Source organism: Rhododendron vialii, chromosome 1a, assembly GCF_030253575.1.
Source record: "Rhododendron vialii isolate Sample 1 chromosome 1a, ASM3025357v1".
NCBI lineage: Eukaryota > Viridiplantae > Streptophyta > Magnoliopsida > Ericales > Ericaceae > Rhododendron > Rhododendron vialii.
Window position 1 is genome coordinate 41,825,114 of NC_080557.1, and position 21,830 is coordinate 41,846,943.

The window sequence follows — 21,830 nt, forward strand, 5'->3', positions numbered from 1 at the left end:
AAACAGATATATATTTATATATAGAAATATATATCTGTTTCATAAACGAGCCGAGCTCGAGCTCGAGTCCTGCAGCTCGTCACGAGCTCGAGCCGAGCTCGAACCAACTAAATTTTTGACGAGCCGAGCTCGAATACTCTAAAACTCGGCTCGGCTCGGCTCGTTTGCAGCCCTAGACACGATGTCAAGATGGATGATGATGCAACGTAGTCTGGGCCACGAAGGGGTTTTTGACCCCATTTCCGGGAAAGACTCAATGGGCCTGTTATACCAAAAACCAGAGGCCTTCTCTAAATGGGCTTGTGGATATTCATAGAAGAGAAAACTTGGTTTGGAGTCTTCATGGGATTTTTTAGCCCATAAAGGCCAGTGGGCTTTGCGCCCGTGCTGTTTCTAGTCCTAAGAGAGTGACACGTGGGCAGAAGGAAATCCAGTGAGTCGATGACGGGAAATTTAGTGGCCGGCCAGAATCGTCGACGAGAAATTCGGGGTCAAAGGGTTTCATTTTAAACCGGATTTCATCTTCATTTGGGCGTTGGTTTCATTTCCCCATATCATCAATTTTGAAATTGAAACTCAACACACACACTAGGCGGGGGGGCAGCAGCTACCGGAAACCACCTCCAGGTCTCTCTCTCTCTCTCTCCGTCCATTTTTCAGCCGTTTCTAACGTGAGTGTAATTCTTCATTCTCTAATGCTATGCGTAAATCATCGCCGATCTAGATTCGCTTTTTTTGTTTTCGAAATGAGATCACGTGAATTTGTGTTTGGTTTTCTTGTAGTACGATGTGGATTTTATAGCGTTTGATAGCTGCTGTAGGTGGCAGGATTTGGAGAGATCTGATCTCTTTGTGTGCATTTGTTTGTGTTTAAAGTAACAGAGATGCGTATGGTTCTACTTGTGTCGCGAGTGTACGAGGATGTTGATTGATTTTGAGCCGAATAGCGCGGTTGTTTATGTGTTGATGGATTAATCTGGAGTCTGGACTATTAATCCCTACATGTTCAGTTATTTGCTGTCAATTCAAAAAAAAAAAAAAAAACTCCATTTCATTTTTTCAAATGATATTCTTAAAAAATGAACACCATTCCATTTTTTCGAATGATATTGTAGAAAATTGATAATCACTATTTGGTTTTGAATGCATGTTCCTAGATAGTATCTATTGATACTTTCAAAGTTAGGAGAAAGAAATTAATCGTGGTGATTTCCAGAATTGGTGAACATTATGTGTTATAAGTTTTTTTTTTTTCCCTTGTTAGTATTTAGCTATGTTCTCATACCAATGACATTGATCTATGAGTAATGATACTGTATCATGATGGATCTTGTGGCTGGAAAATTCTAGGGAGCACACATACTTCTACAAGGGAGTCATATCCGTAATGATGTTTTGCCAGTGACGACTCTAGGAATTTTGATCAGCGGTGTCATTCACTAATTTTGCTGCAAAGTCATAACACTTCAACCGCATAGACGAATGAATTTGCGCTTCTCAAACCTTAACCAAAACATTACATTCAATAATTACTACTATTCAAACAAAAAGCAAGTACATTAACTTTTACAATTGCCCTCAACTAGTTTTCATGTTCTGAAATCTTTGCACAGTAAGTTCATTATCAATGCTCCTAAATGGATTAAAGAAACTGGAAATGGTGTGACCCACGTTCGCAGTCCTCTCAGCTTGTGATTTGGTTAAGCATGAGAGAAGGGGAAAAGGTTAGACCTTTGTAAAGTGAATAGAAACTAATTTACAAGAATACGTACACGTGGAAAATATGCAACAAAGAAAGTCAAATGTCTTTCAGTATCTTTATTGGAGTAGCTTTGGTAGGCTCCTAGTACTAGTAGTACTTTTTTCCTAGTGATCTTGTGGAAGCTGATACACTTCCAAAAAATGCATGGGTTCAATAGTTTTCTTGGCTCTTGCAGTGGTGTCGTGTAGTGGTTGGTCCAAAAAATGGGGAGAAAAATACTCAGTAAATTTTGGGGATTATTGGTTGACGGGGTTCACTCGAGTCAAGGATGGAGCTAGAGGGGGACAAGTGGTGGCGGCTGCCACGACAACGATTTAAAAAAAATACTATTTCTAGTTTGAAATAAAATATGTAACTCCCAAATTATATAGACTCACTACCACTAGATTTTTTTTCCATTTTTTTTTGTTATATGGTAAATCTATAATCCTCTAGTTTTTCTCCAAGAAAGTAGGTCAAAATAGTCCAATATCATTATGGCGTCGGCGCGTCGCCCCCGAGTTTTGGGATCATCGGGTTTATTGTATGGTTGTGTTGGAGTATAAATATCTGGATCTTTGGATACATAGAAGGATAGTTTTCCTATTACATTGCTTACATCTTATCGGAAAATCGAAAGAAGAAAGTATTGAGATTGACTAATATCCTACATTTGCAGAAAATGTCTAATTGATGAATCTTTTTCATGTCATAAATGTGTCTCATGTGTGTGTCAACACATCATATGCTCACTATTCATAAATTAGTTCCTCACCATTCTTGAACTTGACATGTTATACGATTCTAAAAGCTATAGAAGCGACATTTTTACAAACGTTTCTGGCTTCCTAGTTGTACTGCTGTACCATATCCTGCTTTGTTATTCCTATGTAATATCTGTATCCATGCTTCAGTGGGAAAATGTAGTTCTTGGTCATTTGACATGAGACCAAGTTTGAAGTGCTTGACCATTGTGGCGTTCCCAATTGTTCTGAATTTCATGCTGTTATTACGTTGAAACATCACTTGCACCAACAGTGCTTTGTTCTTGGACTTCGTTGCAGTTACTATCATATACAGTTTTAGTTATCTGGCTTTCATTTGGTAACAAGGATCTATCTACTACACAAATCCATGTTAAGTTAAACCATTAGTGGTTCACGGGGCCTTGGGAGTGATTAATGGAGTGGCAGTATGGACTTCAATTCAATCAAATGATAACCTAGTTTTTGAGTAAATTTTTCTTTGAATTTCTATTAACTCGAGGAATGATTTGCAGAAATAAATTTGGGGCTTTTTATTCTAGAGTTAGTTATAACTCAGAAAACTAGTTTCTTTATTTGTCCCTGTACTGATTCATAATATTTTGAAAGCCAATCTAAAAGGTGCAAATGGATGGAATTGGGACTAAGTTTGACAGTTTCCAATTATTGTGGATCATTAACTAATCTATGGTCGCAAGGGAGAGTAAGATGTCTTGTCTAAACGTGTGGATGAAACTAACAATGCCTGTTGTAGTTAATGTTGAAGTGACTGTTATGCTTTTAATTTTCTCTTATTTTATACTTTCATCAGGACTTGAATAGTTTTCTAATTCGAAGGTGTTTACTTTCCCTTAGTTGTTGATTGAAGATGGCAGATGCTGAGGATATTCAGCCACTTGTCTGTGATAATGGGACAGGAATGGTTAAGGTACCAAATTAGCATTCTTTGTGGGCAAATTTCGCTACTTGTTTATCTGTTTCTTTCTCGGTTCTTTTAATGCTATATGAATTTGTAGGCTGGATTTGCTGGAGATGATGCTCCAAGAGCTGTGTTTCCTAGCATTGTGGGTCGCCCACGTCACACCGGTGTGATGGTTGGTATGGGCCAGAAAGATGCGTATGTTGGAGATGAGGCTCAGTCCAAGCGTGGTATCTTAACTCTGAAGTACCCAATTGAGCACGGAATCGTGAGCAATTGGGATGACATGGAAAAGATATGGCATCACACCTTCTATAATGAACTCCGCGTGGCCCCAGAGGAGCACCCTGTTCTACTCACTGAAGCACCTCTCAACCCAAAGGCTAACCGTGAGAAAATGACCCAAATCATGTTTGAAACCTTTAACGCTCCTGCTATGTATGTCGCCATCCAGGCTGTTCTGTCTCTTTATGCCAGCGGCCGCACAACTGGTACGCATTTTGATGAACTTTTTGTTCCAAGATTACTGCTGTAATGAATTTGCTATCGTGGAATCTCGTGAGTTGAAAAAATGGTAAGTTTTGAAAGGGAGATTGATGTGCTATATATCAGCTAAAATGTAGCATGAATTTGCTGCATTTCCAACATTAGGACCAATTAGAAGCAACTTGATTCGGAATCTCTCGTGTTCATTGATTGTTAGATCAAGTGTGTGCACCAGCTCTGATATAGTCCACTAAGAAATTTAGCAGTCATATGTCGAAAACAAGAGATTCTGCAACAAATGCATTAGACCCTCTCTAGTAATGTTTGGCGCCAACTGAATTTTTTTTGGATAGGCTGCTAGAAACTGTGTCTGCTATTCGATGTCACTAGTTTTCTGGAGTCATCTTTCATTCTTTTGTGGGTTGTTCCTTAGCCAGTCATTAGTTTTGGAGCTGATGAGTCTTTATCAATCTATGCTTTTGTGGATAAGCCGTTCTATAAATGGTCCATTGTTCTATATAAGGTCTCCGTCTAACACAGGTGATTTGACCTTGATATTCCTTTGATCTACTGCAATCCAATTAATGCCGGATGAGCAGTTATGGTGCTTTGTTTCTGCTGCAGGTATCGTTTTGGATTCTGGAGATGGTGTGAGCCACACTGTCCCCATCTACGAGGGGTACGCCCTTCCACATGCTATCCTACGTCTTGACTTAGCCGGTCGGGACCTAACTGATGCTCTCATGAAAATCCTAACGGAGCGTGGTTACTCTTTCACCACAACAGCTGAGCGTGAAATCGTGAGGGACATGAAGGAGAAGCTAGCCTACATAGCCCTAGACTACGAGCAAGAGTTGGAAACATCCAAGACCAGCTCTTCCGTTGAGAAGAGCTATGAGTTGCCCGATGGGCAGGTGATCACTATTGGGGCTGAACGTTTCCGCTGCCCAGAAGTCCTTTTCCAGCCGTCCATGATTGGAATGGAGGCTGCAGGCATCCATGAGACCACGTACAATTCCATCATGAAGTGTGACGTGGATATTAGGAAGGATCTTTACGGAAACATCGTTCTTAGTGGTGGGTCCACCATGTTCCCGGGAATTGCTGATAGAATGAGCAAGGAAATTACTGCATTGGCCCCGAGCAGCATGAAAATAAAGGTGGTGGCTCCACCAGAGAGGAAGTACAGTGTTTGGATCGGAGGCTCCATCCTCGCATCCCTTAGTACCTTCCAGCAGGTTTGTTCCTTCGTTTGCATTGATCTTATGGCTGCTTGTGAATTTGTAATTGTGATACCCATCATGTGTGCCCTAGGATATAGGATGCATTTGGTATTAACTGAAGTAGAACCTGGAGATGATTTGGGAACTGACATTAAAATATGGGTATCGCTTGGGAATGCCTATTGGACGGTGGTTAAGGAACGCAAAAGTAAAAAAGTTATAATCTCGATTCCATACACTTTCTACAGCTTCTTCTTTTTTTTATACGCAAACTTTCTACATTTTAAACGCAACTTTTTAAACTTAATGCCTACCCATAGGAAGCCCCCCTTGAAGACTGCTACACTGCTACTTGTTTCATATACCAAATTCATTACTTGTAGTTGGTTCAAGTGTTTCCCTTTGTTTCTCTTCTTTTTCCTTGGAAGCCACACGGTAAATTTAAGTTGCAAAACTTTCTGGCAAATTCCTAAGTCTTTCGTCTAGCAGCATATTTAGATTTTAAACTGCATTGGTATGTAGCAGATTTTCGCAGTGATGCAAATGGGTTTTCATATTTGGGTGCAGATGTGGATTGCAAAGGCAGAGTATGATGAATCTGGACCGTCCATTGTGCACAGGAAATGCTTCTAATTATTCGGGATGAGATGCGAGAAGGAAATATGATGTCCTGTTTCTTGGAGGAACCTGCTGCTTGCATGTTCGAAACTCTAACACTGCTTTTTGTTCAACTTCCATGTCATTTTGCTGTTGGAAACATCGACCTCAACCATCTTGAGGTGGAGGGATGGCAATCGGATTCTTGCATTATCATGTTTTTGTGACTTTTTTTTCCCCTTGAATGCTAGTAATTCAATTATTATCAGCAAGTTACCATTAATTCTGCCTTTTTTCCATTTGTATGCTCCAAGTCCCCATTTGTTTGTCCGCTTTTAGACCTTAAAATGTCCAAACTATTTGTTCAAGATGAATCGAATTTTCCTTTTATCCCTTCTTTTTTGAAATCTAGTACTATTACTTTTTCATTGTGTGTGTAATTATTATTGTGTTTCCTAAAACAGTTTAGATTTTCAAAATTGGATAAATAAATCATAGCAGAACTCACAGGTCTTTTTCAAAACTTATACCTTAACGTCGGCCGCTAATCTTTTGATTAAGTGTGCCCCAGTGTTGTTGGATTATCTAGTCAACAAGTAGAAATGGTCCCCACATCCCCACTAATTGGATCCCTAAAGCCACAATCAACCTATAACCAACGGCACTTGATTATTTGATTGTAATCTTCTTTATTTAAAATAAATAAAATAAAAGACTATCGCACTCCACAGGGACCAACCTTTTATATCTCCTTTTATTCCTGGATTGCCTTGACATTCGACGATACCCAGATTCATATATACAAAGCAAAAATTGGACGTGCCAGCACTTAACCACTTTTGTAGGTAGGTTCTAACTTCTACGTATAATACTTTCTTTTTCTCGGACTGTCAGGGTTGTTTGAACCAGCTTGCGTGCATCTTAATTAATTACCTTTCCGTCCGGTCAAAGGCAGACAATTCACCCCAAAACTAGTTTAATTTCACAAGCAACTATTTTATTGCGGCCTGACCTTGATAATCGAACATTGATCAATTGTGTGGATAATAAATCTGCAAACCAACCGGATTAACCTTGGGACTCGATTGTAGTTATATAGAAGTCTCCTTTAAAGGGAGCTGTTTGTATGGATTGTATAATAGGTTTGGCTGTAATATTTATTTGCTATCTATAATAGGGAGTAGTAAAGAATTTATGATTTCTCAGGAGAGGGAAAAAAAAAAAAAAAAAACTCTTTTAAAGACGATGCTAGATCCTGACCGTACACTCTGTGCAAGCTGTTTCATATCACTGTCTTTAACGGCAGAGATATGCATATGTGGGGAAATCAGCTTTTTTAACTTATTAGTAGTTAATTTCCGATGGGTACCGGGAGAAATTTTTCAGTGCCAAGCGGGTACCATGTGGTACCGGCTCGGTGCATCTGGATCGTCCATTTCGATTTTGGACGATTCGGATTTGCAGAGAGAAAGAGAAGGGATGAGAAGAGAGAAAAAATTTCAATCTGAGCCATCTAAAAGCACATTAAACGGCTCGAGAGTGCCGAGCAGGCACCAAGTGGGATATATCCGCTCCGCACTGAAAATTTTCTGCGGAGGGAGAGGACATTTTTCGCTCTGTAAACCACTTTCATCTATTATGATCCACCAAACATGCCACTTTCTTATTGTAGCCGGGGAGGTTCTACACGCACCCATTTCAAATTTCTAACACCTTTCTCAAGTACAACTCTTCGCACCATGAAGTACAAGCATGACCAAGCATATGGTTGGTGTACTCAGAAACTTACCGAGTGCATTTAGAAGCTTCTTCGTGTATGTACAATTTGACCAAAACAACCCCGTAAGGAACAACCTGAACAATTCCTGTCCACCGGAAACAGTACCACTTCTCTCTCTCACAAAAAAAATCCTACCAGTGGCCAAGAATGGAAAAGGAAAGTGCTTTGAACGCTCCGGATTCCAATAAAGTTTTATTAAAATCCGAATCATTCAGAACACTTTTGAACGATCGCGATTGATTGTTGTGGCAAAACGGTTGTTTACGGCTGCATAAAACCAGAATGCAGAATTGGATCTTTCAATTGTGAGCTTTTGCAAATTCAAGTGAAAAAATCTGCTACTATAATTATCTGGATTTGGGTTGTATTCATTGCCTGACAGGCAGGGTTCCACAACGGAGCTGAAAATGATGATATAAATGTCCATCTTTTTACAAGACCACGAAATGCAGAACCAAAATCAAAATTGGTGCTGCTTCCTCGAAATAACATCAACACAATTGACAATTGACATATAAAGAAGATTAAAATCGGCCACATTTGCAGCCCCGAATTCAATTACTCGTATAACAATTGCAAAAATACATTAAAAAAAAATCGCTCGAGAGGTAAAATAAATTTCAAAAAAAAAAAAAACATAGATTAGATCACATACAATGAATCTCATACCAGTAGATACAATCCTATACAACAAAAAGCAAGAAATGGCCTCCACACCCCACACTTACCCGCACCCGATTTGATCTCCTCGCGAAACCCCGTCGGAGCAGGCAAATCCACGGACGGCCCATTGAACTCCGGCGCCGACGCCACAGAAACCGGCGGCTGAGCTGACTCACTCCCGTCCTTGCCGTTATTGGGGTTCTTCCCAAAAATCTCTTTCGGCAACAAAACCTTCGAAATCCCGAAGATAGCCACCGGGTTTTCGTCGAAAACCGTCTGGGTCACCCCCGCCTGAACTATCCCCGTGGATATCGCCACCGACCCGTTTACCCTCGAGATGTTCAGCGTGAATGAACCGGCCCCCATGTCCTCCGTCGCCAGCGTGGGCTGGACCGGGTTCACTATCGACTCTAGCGAGCCGAGCGGGTAGTACGAGTGGAGCACGTGAAACTTCAAGACCACCGTCTTTTTGTCCGCCGGGAGGGACTGGAAGCTCGCCGGGATCGACAGATCGGAGAAGGCATCGTCCGTGGGGATGAAAAGGGTAATCCCCGCGCCGCCCTCGTCTTGCTCCAACTCGGACAGGACGCCCGAGGCGATGAGCATCGAAACGGCGACGTTGAAGTTATGGCCGTCGATTAGGGCTTTGGTGATGTTGAGGCCGAGTAAGGGGCGGGTCTCGGAGGCGGTTAGATCCGAGTCGGAGGGGATGAGGAGGGAGGAGAGGGTGAGGATGGTGAGGGTGTAAGGGATGGATTTGATGAGAGAGAGGACGGTGGAGTTGGAAGGGGAGTACAGGGAGGGGGAGAGGACGGTGAGGGAGTTGGTGGTGGGGTCGCGGGTGATGTTGACGGAGCCGAGGTTGTTGGAGGCGCGGCCGGTGGTCTGGAAGAGGGTGGTGATGAGGCGGCCGGAGGGGGGGAGGCGGAGGAGGTCGGGGAAGGAGACGTATTCGAGGAGGACGTGGTAGCGGAGGACGTCGGAGAGTGGGGTGGAGGAGGGGAGGTGGAGGGTGGAGGAGCGGAGGAAGGGGTTGGGGACGGCGAGGAGGGTGAGGGAGGAGCGGGATGAGAGGTCGGCGGCGACGGAGGTGGTGGAGAGGAGGGCGGAGAAGTCGGAGAGGTCGGGGTAGGGGGAGAGGAGGGTGGTGATGTTTAGGGAGGAAATGGGGTTGAGGAGGAGGAGGAGGTGGTATATGAGTAGGGGAAGGGTAAAATGGGAAAGGGAAATGGGAGGGGAGGCCATTCTTTTTTGTTCTCTTGGTGTAGAGTTGGAGCAGGGAGTGAGGAGTGTTGGGAAAGAAGGTGAGATGAGTGAATGAGAGAGAGAGAGGATGATGATGATAGTGTAGGATGGTCCATTGGTTGTACTACAGTGGTACTCATGGCCTCCTTGTCATGCTCACTCCCTTCTAGACTTCTAATTAGCCGGCAAATGAATCGAGCCGTTTGTAAATTGTTCGAGATTTGTCTCTGTAAAATCTCGTTTGAGTTTAAATCGTGTACTAAACCAACCGCACCTAAGCCTCAATTCAGGCTCATTAAATAAATGAGCTGAACCTGACAGTATTCGGTTCGATCAGGCTCGCAAACCTAAAGTATGTAGTCTAAACTTTTACATGTATATAATACGATTTTTATAAATTGTACATGTATAAATTTTGAATATGTATAAACTTTTACATGTACATAATGCAATTTTTATACTACTAACTTGTAGTACATGTGTAATTTTTTAAAAGTATTATAAACTTAAAATTTCATTATGTTTTTATAGTTTCTTATATGTATAAACTTACAGACCTACGAAATAAAAACTATATTTTCAGTTCTAGACATGAACGAGAACGAGAGTATAAATAGAGTATTCATTTTTTTTATTTTTTATTAAGGCTTGTGAACAAGTTCGAGCTCGAATCAAATTTAGGCAAATTCGGTTTGAGCTTGACTCATCAAATTTTCATCGAGCTCGGGCTCGATTCAAGTTCGTTTAAAAATTTAACGAATGAACCTAAACATTCTATAAAACTCGACTCGTTTACAGAACTTCAGTCCTCCTCCCATTCGGCCATTTGATCTGCCATAGATTAATCTTAGGATTCTTTGCTGTGATTTGGTCAATACTATTTGACTCAATACTGTAATACTAAACTTATGTCCCTTGGGCAAAATATTGGTCGGTGAGGTATTGATGTTATTATTATTAGAATACAAAAGTTGCGCACGTATAAATTAATCATTGAGCTATACAAATGAACTAGCAGTGATATTCTTTGTTATTTACTTTTAATTTTCCCCAATAATTTACTTGTGCTTACCATAAAAATCAAATTAGGTTTCCTTCATCCCCACAATTCATGCCCCAATCAATAGGAGATGTTTTTCATTATTGAATTTTTTTACCCCAATTACATGATTTGTTAAATCGAAGAATTCTTTTAGATATTTTAGACTAATAACAACTTAATAACTGTGTTGGCCAATCAATTGTTGCCATTTGTCGCATTCACGGATCTCCTCACGAAACGTCATTCTACAATACTATTTTTATCATTATCGATAGTTGCGAATTAAATTTTTTAGCTCAGGGTAGATCTCATTTTGGAGTCGGCAACCAAAGGACGAGAAGACCCAACTCATTTCAAGCCTTTATTTGCTTAAACTTGGTAGTACCCAAAATTATTATTACTAAAAATCATTTGCTTTTTTCTTTTTCCTTTGTAATTCCTCCACAAACTCTTACCATTTTCTTTCCACCTCTTCGAATTTTTTCCAATTCTTTCATGGCGACAACACCCAGCTTTGTACTAGATCTTCCATCTCCATTGTCACTCGAAAATTCTTGACAAGAACGGACTTCGGGTTGGTGATATGTAGTGAGGTGCACGCACCGTGCTGCACACCTTTGAACTATTGAATCGTGCATCTAACGGCTCAGATCTCATTTCGATAACTAACGATCTCGTAGCACTGCGCAGCACCATCTCCATCCGGACAAGAACCAATGAAGCAAGTTATTGGTAGTAAAAGGGTTTTGACAACATTGGCCAAATCTACACAAGAGAAATGATTACACCCTAATGGGGTTTAGCCGACAAGTGGTTAATATTAATCCCGCCTAGCAAATACTTCGATGAGTTCGATCCCATTGACCAATAAAATCCTAGGAATATGCCTACAATTTTCTACTCCCTACTACTAGTCCCTGCCAACATAAACAAGGCTAGAACTCAAACTTTCATTAAGCTACCAGCCAAAATGGCCATAACAGAAAGTATACGGCCACCGAAGCCAAAATGCGGTGGCCGGGCACCGCACACCATGAGGGCTCACTCTAGGTTCCGCACGGATGATCCGAGCCGTTCAATTTTATTTTTTTTTAAAAAAACCGAGTGGGCTACACGAAAAATCAACTTGATCCGATATATGTGGGTGCTCGGATCAAACTTTTCATCTTTGGAAAATCGGAAAACCAATCTTTCCATTTTTTTCCGATTTTCCAAAGATGAGAAGCTTAATCCGAGCACCTACACATATCGAATTGAGTTGATTTTTAGCTAAGCCCACTCGATTTAAAAAAAAAAAATTTATTGAACGACTCAAATTATCCGTACGGACTCAAAATGGACCCCAAATAGCGTACAGTGGTTGGCCACCGCATTTTGCCTTCGGTGGCTGTAGTCTGTAGTCTCTCTTTGGGCATAATGCTCGGGAAAGAACTTGCCAGTAATATCTTCGTGTTCCCTCTTGTGAAAGTAGTAGTGGACTGTGTAGGCAAGGGTGGACATCGTGTCAAGTTCGTGGCAGAATTTTTTCAACTCTAACTTGAATTTCGTGTTATATTCGTGTTTTGTATTAGAAATAGCTAAGTAGCTAACCCTTACCCGTTAACTTCGATTTGAATTTGTGTCGTGTCGAAAATTCTCGCCCCTATGTGTAGATACCTGTAAGGTTGTACTAATTCATTTGATCACTTCTTTCTCTCCCGTAAAAAAGGGGATCCTCGACCAATATACCCACTGGGCTCATACACAAACGTAGCAAGGACATATCGCACACCCTCGGTCCAAAATATTTGTCCCGTCTACAAAATAAAAATTTAAAATAATATATTTTTTAAGAAAAAATTACAACCTTTTTCATAAATTAAAGAACTTATTGATATCTAGTAGAATATTAAAAAAGTTTATGAATTTTTCTTGAAAAAAATTTGCATTATTTTTATTTTTAAGTTCATGTTTTGCGAACAGGACAAAACATTTCGAGGCAGAGGCTCGACAATATCTAGACAAATTCAGAAAAACTTTAAATGAGAGAGAGAAAAGTGGGGGAGGGTTAGGTCAAGCAAAATTGTTAAAGACACCCACAAAATTACACCACTTGCGCAGCTCTCAGTGCGTGGGCGGGCCTTTTAGCTATTGTACGGTCTGGGGTAACATAAAATCTACGCACACAATTTTAAAATATATTATTTTTTATTTGCAAAAATATTTAATATAATATAAATTTATGTGCATCGAATGATTACGAACACAATTATCTAACTTGTATTTTAAAAGTGACTTTACGGGGTTGTGGGGACTTTAGATTTGTGGACAGGAGATCAGACAAAAATTACCACTGTTATTGGCTGTCTTGTGTGGGGGTCCAAATTGTGAGTCCGAATATTGAAAGCAAAAAAAGTTAAAGAATACACAGAGAAGTGCACATATCCGAAATTCAATCACATATCCGAAATTCAATCGCATTTGACAATTTCGAATACATCTAGAGTCCAAATCTGTGTTGCCCTCTATAATTATTTTGGATACTACGTTAAGAGACTGATTGGCAGCCAATTATTTTGGATTATAGATTATAGATTGTAAATTATACTTCGTCCGTCTCATAAAGTTTAGTTTCATACGAAACTACTTACAATGTTTAAGCTTAAAAATAATGTTCCAATAGAAATAATTTTTTTGTGTAATATAGATCTTATTTTATAGATCTCAATGAGAACTTTTTGAATCGTGCAAAAAAATCAAAAATTTATTTTAGTGGATAATTATTTAGTTCAAAAATTACATGTAGTTTTGTAGGTGGCCAAATTTAGGGACCGGAGGGAGTAAATTTTGAGATTACAATGGAAATTACTAAAAGTGTTCGGATGGTACGTGCATAATAAATTTAGTAAAAGAATTTTATGAGTGAAAGTATATTTAGAATCCATATATAAGAGTAGCTCATCCAGAGGTAACTTTTTTCATTAAGAACTCTCCTATTTATTTTTGATAATGCATTTTGACAAAATAAATTATACGGAGTAGTAAAAGTGACTCCCAAACAGGACCTAATCCGTCCGCCTTCATATGATCGTCTACTCACCGTCACTCCCCTCTTTCGGCTCCCACTTTCTCAGCGACCACCGCGTTGGTCCTCCTTCTCCCCGCAACAACAGACCGGTCTGATGACGGGGTTTTGTAATCGCTAAGAATGCAAGCAGTAGTATCCCATCTTTGTCGTCGAAGGGTCTCTGGGGCAATTCGTCGAACACTTGGCGTCTCTTGGCCTGCAGACCAAATTCACTCAGGTTTCTCCACCTTCTGTACTCTGGCGCCCGATAATTCGTCCGAGGGGGAGCGAGAACAAGAACAAGAACGCATGAGTTTGTGTAGGAGGATTGAGGGGCTCCCAAAAGGAGAGGCCGTTGGAACTGCGTTTCAGAGCTGGATGGGCGACGGCTTTCCCATTCACCGAGGCGATATCTTCCACACTATTAACCGTTTAAGGAAGCTCCAGTTCAACAAACGTGCACTCCAGGTCTCTCTATCTCTCTCTCTCACTCTCTCTCTCTCTCTGTGTGCGCGAAGTCCAGCCGATTCCTTTGAGTTTCATTCGTGTGAGCCTACTCCTCAGGCGGGATACTTAACTTAACGCATTAGCTACAACAGTAACAACACTGCACGGGTCGATACGCAAAGATTGGGAAAAAGAGAGAATGTTATCACTTGTTCGCTTATTGGAAGAGCTGAGAAATAATAAAAAGAAGAAGATGAGAAATGAAGAAAGTTTTGAATTTTACTCGTCCATTTTTATTTATCACTTTTGTTTTGGTTATAGTGAGATTTGGTGAGAAACCGCGACTTTTGTTTTTCCCTGGTAAAGGTAATGGCAAATTTTGTTTTTAATTTCTAAGAAGTAGAACATGTAAGCACGGTAAATGTTTGTTAATATGCTTGAAAGAAATTTGTCAATAGCATATTCTCATCCTTGCTAGTGGGAAAAGAAAAGAATGGAAAATTGTATAGAAGTGAGAAATTATCAAAAAGATGAGAACTTTGAATCTATTCATATTGTTGAAGAATAAGGACTGAGAGCAACGTGGGCCTATGGTTAGATTGGAACATAACTCCTAGAGTGTTATGTAACTGTCCGTTTTTCAGCTCTGTTTTGCTGAGGTTTGGTTCTCATGTTTCTTGTGTTGGGCAGTGGTGTTTTCGTTAGAGCTTGGCTCTAAGTTTGATTTATTTTGGAGGATGCCCCTGTGCTCATGTTTTGGTTGATCAATGATTTTTACTTTCCAAAGAAAAAACATGAGAAATGAAGATTAGAATGTATTTTTATTAGCTTGTTTTTATTTATCACCAAATCACAGTATAACATGTCACCATATTTGGTTATGGTGGGAATTTGTGTGAAACCAACACCTTCTTTTTCTCTTTCTTAAAAGTAATGGCAATTTATTTTCCTTTGTAAGGTGCAGAGCATATAAGCACGTATATGTTTGTTAAAGATGCTTGAAAGTTATGCCAATTGCATAATTAGATGAAATGCATGGGTTTTTTAACCTATCTTTTAATGCTAGTAAAAATGCATGCTTGATGCATCTGAGAGTAGAATAGGGATGATCGAGTAGACTAGGTGGGCATAATGCGTTAGGAATTGGCAATTTTATCTTATCCTTAGACTATTATTGACCTATGGCTATCAGAGACTCATTGGTCGCAATATGAACAACTGGAATTTGGAGCATGCCTTGTTTTGAAGGAATCAATAGCTAACTGGATTCGATGAAGACACTAACACAACTCCTGGAACCCAGAAAAATCTCTGAAATATTGACATATGCAGCTCAAGCAGGTGGGTTAGCTGAGTCAGCTGAAACATCTTGTTAGCCTTTGGGTTATCGAGCACACTGCCCAATTTTGAAAGTGCATATTTTGTTTTGTAAGATTCTTTTCAAGTTGGGCATCATATTCCTATTCATCAGTGCTTTCAAACCAAAGAATAATCATCATATTTCAACTTGATTTCAAAGCAACATCTGGTCTTCGTATGCAACTTTCATTTTCATAAGCAGATTTGATGAAGTAACAGACGATCTGTGCTATAGTTTTCCTGAACTACCATCTTGATGTTTCATATTCGTTATGTTGGATATTTTTTAATATAAGTCCTCTCGTAGATTTTATCATCACTTTAGAACGTGTTGCCAGCTTGTTAAATAGTGTTCTTATAACCCCTTACAAAGTCTTGATCAGTGTGATGAAGAATCAATTATATGGATTTTAACTCGGTTTCTTACCTTTGGATCTTTTAACAGGTGATGGAATGGGTGATCAGGGAGAGGCCCTACAGGCCAAAGGAACTAGATTACTCATATCTGTTAGAATTCACAACTAAGCTTCATGGGGTATCACAAGGGGAGAAACTTTTTTCTCGTGTTCCCACTGAATTCCAAAATGAGTTGCTCTACAACAATCTTGTTATTGCGTGTTTGGATAAAGGCATGATAAGGCTTTCACTTGCATACATGAAGAAAATGAGGGAGCTGGGTTATCCAATCTCACATTTGATTTTCAACCGCCTCATTATCCTCCATTCTTCGCCAAGCCGTAGGAAATCCATTTCAGGAATCTGTAGACAAATGAGGGCCGATAAGGTGAATCCACATGTTTCCACTTACAACATTCTGATGAAAATTGAAGCTAATGACCACAATATCGAAGGTTTGGTAAGGGTATTTGGTGAAATGAAACAAGTAGAAGTTGAGCCGAATGAGATATCTTTCTGCATACTAGCGACTGCACATGCTGTGGCGAGACTGTACTCTGTTTGCGAAGTCTATGTTGAAGCTGTGGAGAAATCAGCAACGGGAAACAACTGGTCAACGTTTGATGTACTTCTTATATTGTATGGGTATTTGGGGAAGGAGAAAGAGCTAGAGCGAACTTGGTGTACTCTACAAGAACTTCCCAATGTCAAGTCCAAGAGTTTCATCGTGGCTATTGAAGCATTTGGGAGGATTGGCGGGCTAAGTCGGGCTGAACAGATTTTGGCGGAAATGAAGTCCAAGAAAGGGTTAAAATCAACAGAGCAATTCAATTCTATGATATCTGTTTATTGCAAACTCGGTTTTATTACTAAAGCGACTAAGCTGTACAAGGAAATGGACCAAAATGGATGCAAACCGAACGCCATAACGTATCGACACCTTGCCCTAGGGTGCTTGAAAGCGGGATTAATGAAGGAAGCACTTAGAACACTAGAGTTGGGAAACGGTTTATCAACAAGTGCCAGGATCAGGAGATCAACCCCATGGCTGGAGACTACTCTTTCAATGGTTGAGATTTTTGCTGAGAAGGGTGACTTAGAGAATGCTGAGAAGCTCTTTGAAGAATTGAAAAGGGCAAATTATTCTAGGTACACTTTCGTGTACAATATATTGTTTAAGGCTTATGTCAAGGCCAAGATTTATGATCCAAATCTTTTAAAAAGGATGATTCTGGGAGGCTCAAGGCCGGATTCTGAGACCTATGGCCTCTTGAAACTTATTGAGCAGTTTCAAACCTAATTATGAGTAATACGATTGGGTAAGTAGAATTGTTTGTAGTTCAATTTGTTGCAAATGAGACACAGGCAAAATTTGGTGTATTTATGTTGTGAGCCAGAGGAAACAAACGTGGGGTAGATGGAGGAAATTGGTGACGATCGTTTCAGTGAGGGAGGAGGATAGGAAAACTGCTTCAGATATATATCTTCTCCTGCTAAGTTGCTGGCTGGAACATGTCCACAATGGATATCAAATTTCAACTCTTTCTTCTGCTCATTGGAGTTTTCTGAAGCCATCCCTTTTTGCATCTCTCTCGGGACTCGAACACATTTCAAACACATGTACAGTGCAGCGTACACCATTTCATTTGTTTGTTAGCAATACATACTTTTCCTGGCAACAGTGTACAACAGATCGAAGTGTATTTTACGCATTCAATTAGGTTTTACTTTCTGCCATTGTTTTCACGGTTTCAGAAGGAATTTTAGGTACTTCACTCAGATTGTTGGTGTGCAGCCAGTGAGTCTTATTTTTGTATTTGGATTCATCCTTGTTTTTTTTTTTTTTTTTCTGTTTAGTTTCTTTTTATCATTACATCCTTGAAATTGAAAATAGTCAGTATTTGGTTGGAGAAAAGATGAGCGAAGAACTCGGATCACTTGGCCAAAGTAGAAATCTGGGATTCATAATTCACTGAAAATGTCGTCGTCTTCTTCATCTTCTTCTCTCTTAGTTTTTGTATGTTCTTTTGGGAGGGTGGTGTTCTGATGTGTTCGGTATTGAATTTTCAGTTGAAAATCTTGTCAAAAGTGATCAGGAATTCGATGAATACATTTGCGAATTTGAGACTGGTACAGCCCTACCAATTTTCGTTGCTTTTTCTGACTGTCTGAGTCCCCTCTCTGTAGCAAGCAGAACCAGAAAGACAAGCAGCTTGAAGGCCTGGACCCCTCCATGGCTAGAACATGGTAAATGCACAGATTGCTTTGATTTCTAAAAACACACTTTTTGCAGCAGTTCAACAAGTATGTTATTAACAGTTCTGGATCCTCTCCGGTCCATGTTTTGGACTAGTGGAGACAGTCCACATCTGAATCGTTACATTGGCATATTCAATGGTTCGGATTTGCTAATCAAACTCTGACCGGTAAGAGTTGACAAGCAAATCCAAACCCTTGATCTTAGCAAATGGACGGTCTAAATCATGACTGTCTCCTCCAGTCCAAAAAATGGACTCAAGAGGATCCACTTCCTTGACTAAAAAGCTTCAAAATGGGCAGCAAATTGTCCTATAGCAAATTTGCAGACAAGCTTGCAACGAAACCATATATAAAAGTTGCCACAAGAAATGGGTGGGTAATATTGCATGTTCACGTGGTAACTGTTCCCTATCTTTGTTTTTTCAGTCCAAGTTTACGGATTCGAATTTTTAATGAGGTTATCCATTCAAATTATCGAAGGAAAAGTCATTTTATTTTTAAAGCAAGGATCCTCAACTGTCGAATTACTACTGGAAATAGACTGCATAACGAAGAAAACATTGTACCAGACGATTAGGATTAAAAGTGCAAGGCATCCACGATTTGAAGTTGCTCTATCAACAAAATAGGAGGGATGTTCTCTCTTACAAACTGATAAATCTCATAGCTTCATCACCATTGGAAGAGGTGGGAGAAAAACTAGTTATCATTGTTCAGGTGAGATAGTTGAGGAACTCGGCAGCAGTTGCAATGGCACCCCCAGTAATTGCATCCATTACGATCTTGTCCCTCTTACTGTTGCTGGCCGCAGACACCAGAGCCCCGGTTAAAGCACCCCCGAGCGTTGCATTCTTCTGCAACAAGGAGATTTTTGGAGTCAAAAACAAAGAAATAAAACAGAAATCATGGTGACTTAAAGTGATAGGAATTCCTTGCTCAAACATGGGACATGACTGAAATCTGCTCTGAATAACCAAAAAATATAAGAACTTAATAACCAACAAAAAAAAACCCACACCATCGTATAAGGGTCACGTTCGGGTTATGAAGTTTCGAGTCTCGGAAGAAGAAACATATAGCAATCTAACCATCTGATGAAACACAGCAATGTTTGGATTAGGACCCAATCCTGGTTACAACTTTTGGACTTCTTAAGTAAGAATGGTCTTAACTACTGGATATTAGGGATTCAACATTTTAGCTACATTCTACACCATGCATAAGAATAGATGGAGATAAATGACGCTTCTTTAACCAAGCCAAGGATCTAAGAAAGAAATTTCAAGGGAAAAAAGGAATCATGGTTCAGTTTCTGTTCTTTCTTTCTTTTCGGTCAGAAAACAACAGTAGGAGACTCAATGAGCAAAACAAGAGAAGTAACCAACTCTTATACTGTAAATATGGGAACCAGTTTTATGTCCCTACTGCAAATAAATTAGATCAAGCAACTTCACTAGCATGCAAGCTAGAACGTCACGTAATTTTCTAATAAAGAATATCGTTTCTCTGTATGCAGTCTCAATGGATGAGCAATGGTTGTGAAAAAAGGAAAGCAGCACGTGGAGGTAATTAGTACTAACTACTAAAAGACTGATAAAAACAATTATAATCAGCAGAAAAAGCTACGGAGCATCATGGAAAATGGGTTTAGCATGGTGTGAACTGTGAAGGAGGCTCAAATATGGCATGAAAAGTATTGAGCAATGAACTGCACAAATTACCCAGTCCCTGGTGCCGCGTATTCGCCCCATCCCATACTCCATTCCCACATATACTCCAGCTACAGTTCCTGATAGTGCAAAGAAAGAAAGAAAGATTTCTCTGTGCATTAAGCCCTCGTGCTGATAAACAATACAGCAGTCAAAGAACTGCTCGATCTCACACTTGAACAGTTACAAATATGTGCGACACTCACCCCAATAGGCGCCTTCCTTGCACATTTTCTTTAACTGCAACACCAAACAATCCCATTAGTAGGATAATCGTCGTGTTGATGAATTTTACTATTGCTGGAAAATTTGTTCCAACTGACAAACAAAAAATCAGAAAATTTCTGAAACTGGCATATAATAACCTAGACGGCTAGACCGTAAACCCCACCGAACTCAGCACCATGGTGGATGCATGGCAATGGAACACCAATAAAACTAAAGGCCAAAAACGCGGGGAAAACCCTTCTTTTGTATCCAGAAAACTGTATCAACATTTCACTCTAACTTTGAAGTACCTTTTGAAGAACTTCAACCCCAAAATAACTGTTGTTGACATAAGTAAGCTTAACCATTTCATGATTGGTGAGTATTCCTACAAAGAAGCCTTTTGTACCCAATGAAGTTAAACTGAAGTGCAAAATTCCAACCATCTGAACTACGAACAGACACAGAAACCTAATTCAACACTAATGCCAATGAACTAAATACGTGAAATGAGGTAGGAGTTCTCACCGAGTGCTCTAACTGGTGTTGTGAAATACTCCCTGTTACACCAACAAATGCAATCAAGATCCACAGCAGAAAAACCAAAAGGACAAACAGAAATGAAAAACATAATAAAAAAGAAGCAAAAAAATAGTTACACCCCTTATATGCACAGATTGTGCACAGTTTTTTTTGGGGCCCACCACGGATCCCAGATCCAAGCCGTTCATTGAATGTAAAACATTTTTTCAAAGGTCCCCGTGAAAAAATCCTCTTAATAATACGATACTTATAGGTGTTAGATCCAATTATTTAACTTTTTATTTTCTTGAAATCTTAATGAAAAGTTAAATGATTGGGTCGAGAACTTCTAGGTATCGGATTGAGCTGATTTTTCATAACGGACCCTTGAAAAAGTGTTTTACATTTAATGAACGGCTTAGATCATTTGTGTGGGACCCGTGGTGGCCCCATAAAAAAATCTGTGCACAGTCTGTGCACTTTTGTCTATGTGGGTAGACTGGTTCCAATCCATATAAGTGCATAACGTAAGTAAAAATTACAGCATTTCCATCAATTTCATAACTAAATCAAAAATCAGCAAAAACCCATGAGTTTTCCAGTCCCATATCACTCACCCAAAAACCAAATAACCAAATCAGATCTTAGATCACGACAAGCAGGCACAGAGAAAATTTATAAATTTCTAACCCTTTTTGGCGATGTCATATGTTTCCTCTGCCGCCGCCTTGGCTACTCCAACCTGAAAGATTTAAAGACAAGGGAATCGATACAGCACCAAAATTTAACTAAGAAAGATTCGATTTGTGGATGAGGATGAATGGAAACAAAAGTAGGGGAAAAAAAGAAAAAGAAAAAACAATACAGTGCCGATCTTCAAGAAGCCATCGACAGTGAGATTGAGGAAGGGATTGCCCATGTCCACTATCACGTCCACCTTCGGACCAGTCAGTGACCCCCTAAACCCGGCTCGCGGCATTTTCTTCTTCTTCTTCCTTCTTTACTCGACCACACACTTATCAGTAAGGAGCTGGACTGGACTGGACTGCCTGTACAGAGTCTATATATATGGACTGTAGAGCCAAGTCCCGTAAGGAGCGTACGGGCACGTGTAGGTCAGGGGGACGCAAATTTGTGTATGTAAATATCTCATAAAAATATTATAAGCTAGTAAAGTGGTTGCAGAGAAACTCGAGGGGCAGTGCAGTTGGTGATCGGCCAAGACGGAGGAGTTTACCATCTCGAAGTCCCAAGTTTGACTCTTTTGTATTGTAAAAAAATCTTTGGGGTCACCCATGCATAAATACCCTTTAGGTTAGTCGCTGGTGGGGGCCGTAAAGATTTGGTCATGTGATGCGTACAAACTGACCCGAAGACACTCTGCATTATTAAAAAGAAAAATTATAGCAGAGGCTGGAGAGCTAC

At 39.9% G+C, this 21,830-nt stretch overlaps 4 protein-coding genes across 5 annotated transcripts; 2 read left to right on the forward strand and 2 right to left on the reverse strand.

Annotated features, from left to right (window-relative positions):
- The first annotated feature begins 434 nt into the window (after positions 1 to 434).
- LOC131316298 (actin) lies at positions 435 to 6,123 on the forward strand. 2 transcript variants are annotated; one of them, XM_058345632.1, is made up of 5 exons: positions 435 to 671; positions 3,361 to 3,433; positions 3,522 to 3,915; positions 4,535 to 5,148; positions 5,701 to 6,123. In XM_058345632.1, exons 2-5 carry the CDS (start codon positions 3,374 to 3,376, stop codon positions 5,764 to 5,766), a joined length of 1,134 nt encoding a protein of 377 aa, XP_058201615.1. In that variant the 5' UTR covers positions 435 to 671; positions 3,361 to 3,373; the 3' UTR covers positions 5,767 to 6,123. The 2 variants fall into 2 exon arrangements, with proteins under 2 accessions (XP_058201615.1, XP_058201607.1); XM_058345624.1 differs by having other exon boundaries at positions 435 to 627.
- Positions 6,124 to 7,996: 1,873 nt separating this feature from the next.
- LOC131335058 (fasciclin-like arabinogalactan protein 4) lies at positions 7,997 to 9,546 on the reverse strand. Its single transcript, XM_058370234.1, has one exon. The coding sequence runs from the start codon at positions 9,416 to 9,418 to the stop codon at positions 8,174 to 8,176; it is 1,245 nt and encodes a 414-aa protein (XP_058226217.1). The 5' UTR covers positions 9,419 to 9,546; the 3' UTR covers positions 7,997 to 8,173.
- A 3,923-nt stretch (positions 9,547 to 13,469) lies between these two features.
- Positions 13,470 to 17,502, forward strand: LOC131322455 (pentatricopeptide repeat-containing protein At1g07590, mitochondrial). Its single transcript, XM_058353782.1, has 2 exons — positions 13,470 to 13,974; positions 15,758 to 17,502. The coding sequence occupies exons 1-2, from the start codon at positions 13,648 to 13,650 to the stop codon at positions 17,006 to 17,008; spliced, it is 1,578 nt and encodes a 525-aa protein (XP_058209765.1). The 5' UTR covers positions 13,470 to 13,647; the 3' UTR covers positions 17,009 to 17,502.
- Positions 17,503 to 18,517: 1,015 nt separating this feature from the next.
- Positions 18,518 to 21,676, reverse strand: LOC131322463 (outer envelope pore protein 16, chloroplastic). The gene is made up of 6 exons (XM_058353794.1): positions 21,271 to 21,676; positions 21,096 to 21,147; positions 20,412 to 20,443; positions 19,883 to 19,916; positions 19,689 to 19,756; positions 18,518 to 18,821 (listed from the first exon to the last, which is right to left on the reverse strand). The coding sequence occupies exons 1-6, from the start codon at positions 21,382 to 21,384 to the stop codon at positions 18,681 to 18,683; spliced, it is 441 nt and encodes a 146-aa protein (XP_058209777.1). The 5' UTR covers positions 21,385 to 21,676; the 3' UTR covers positions 18,518 to 18,680.
- Between the last annotated feature and the right edge of the window lie 154 nt (positions 21,677 to 21,830).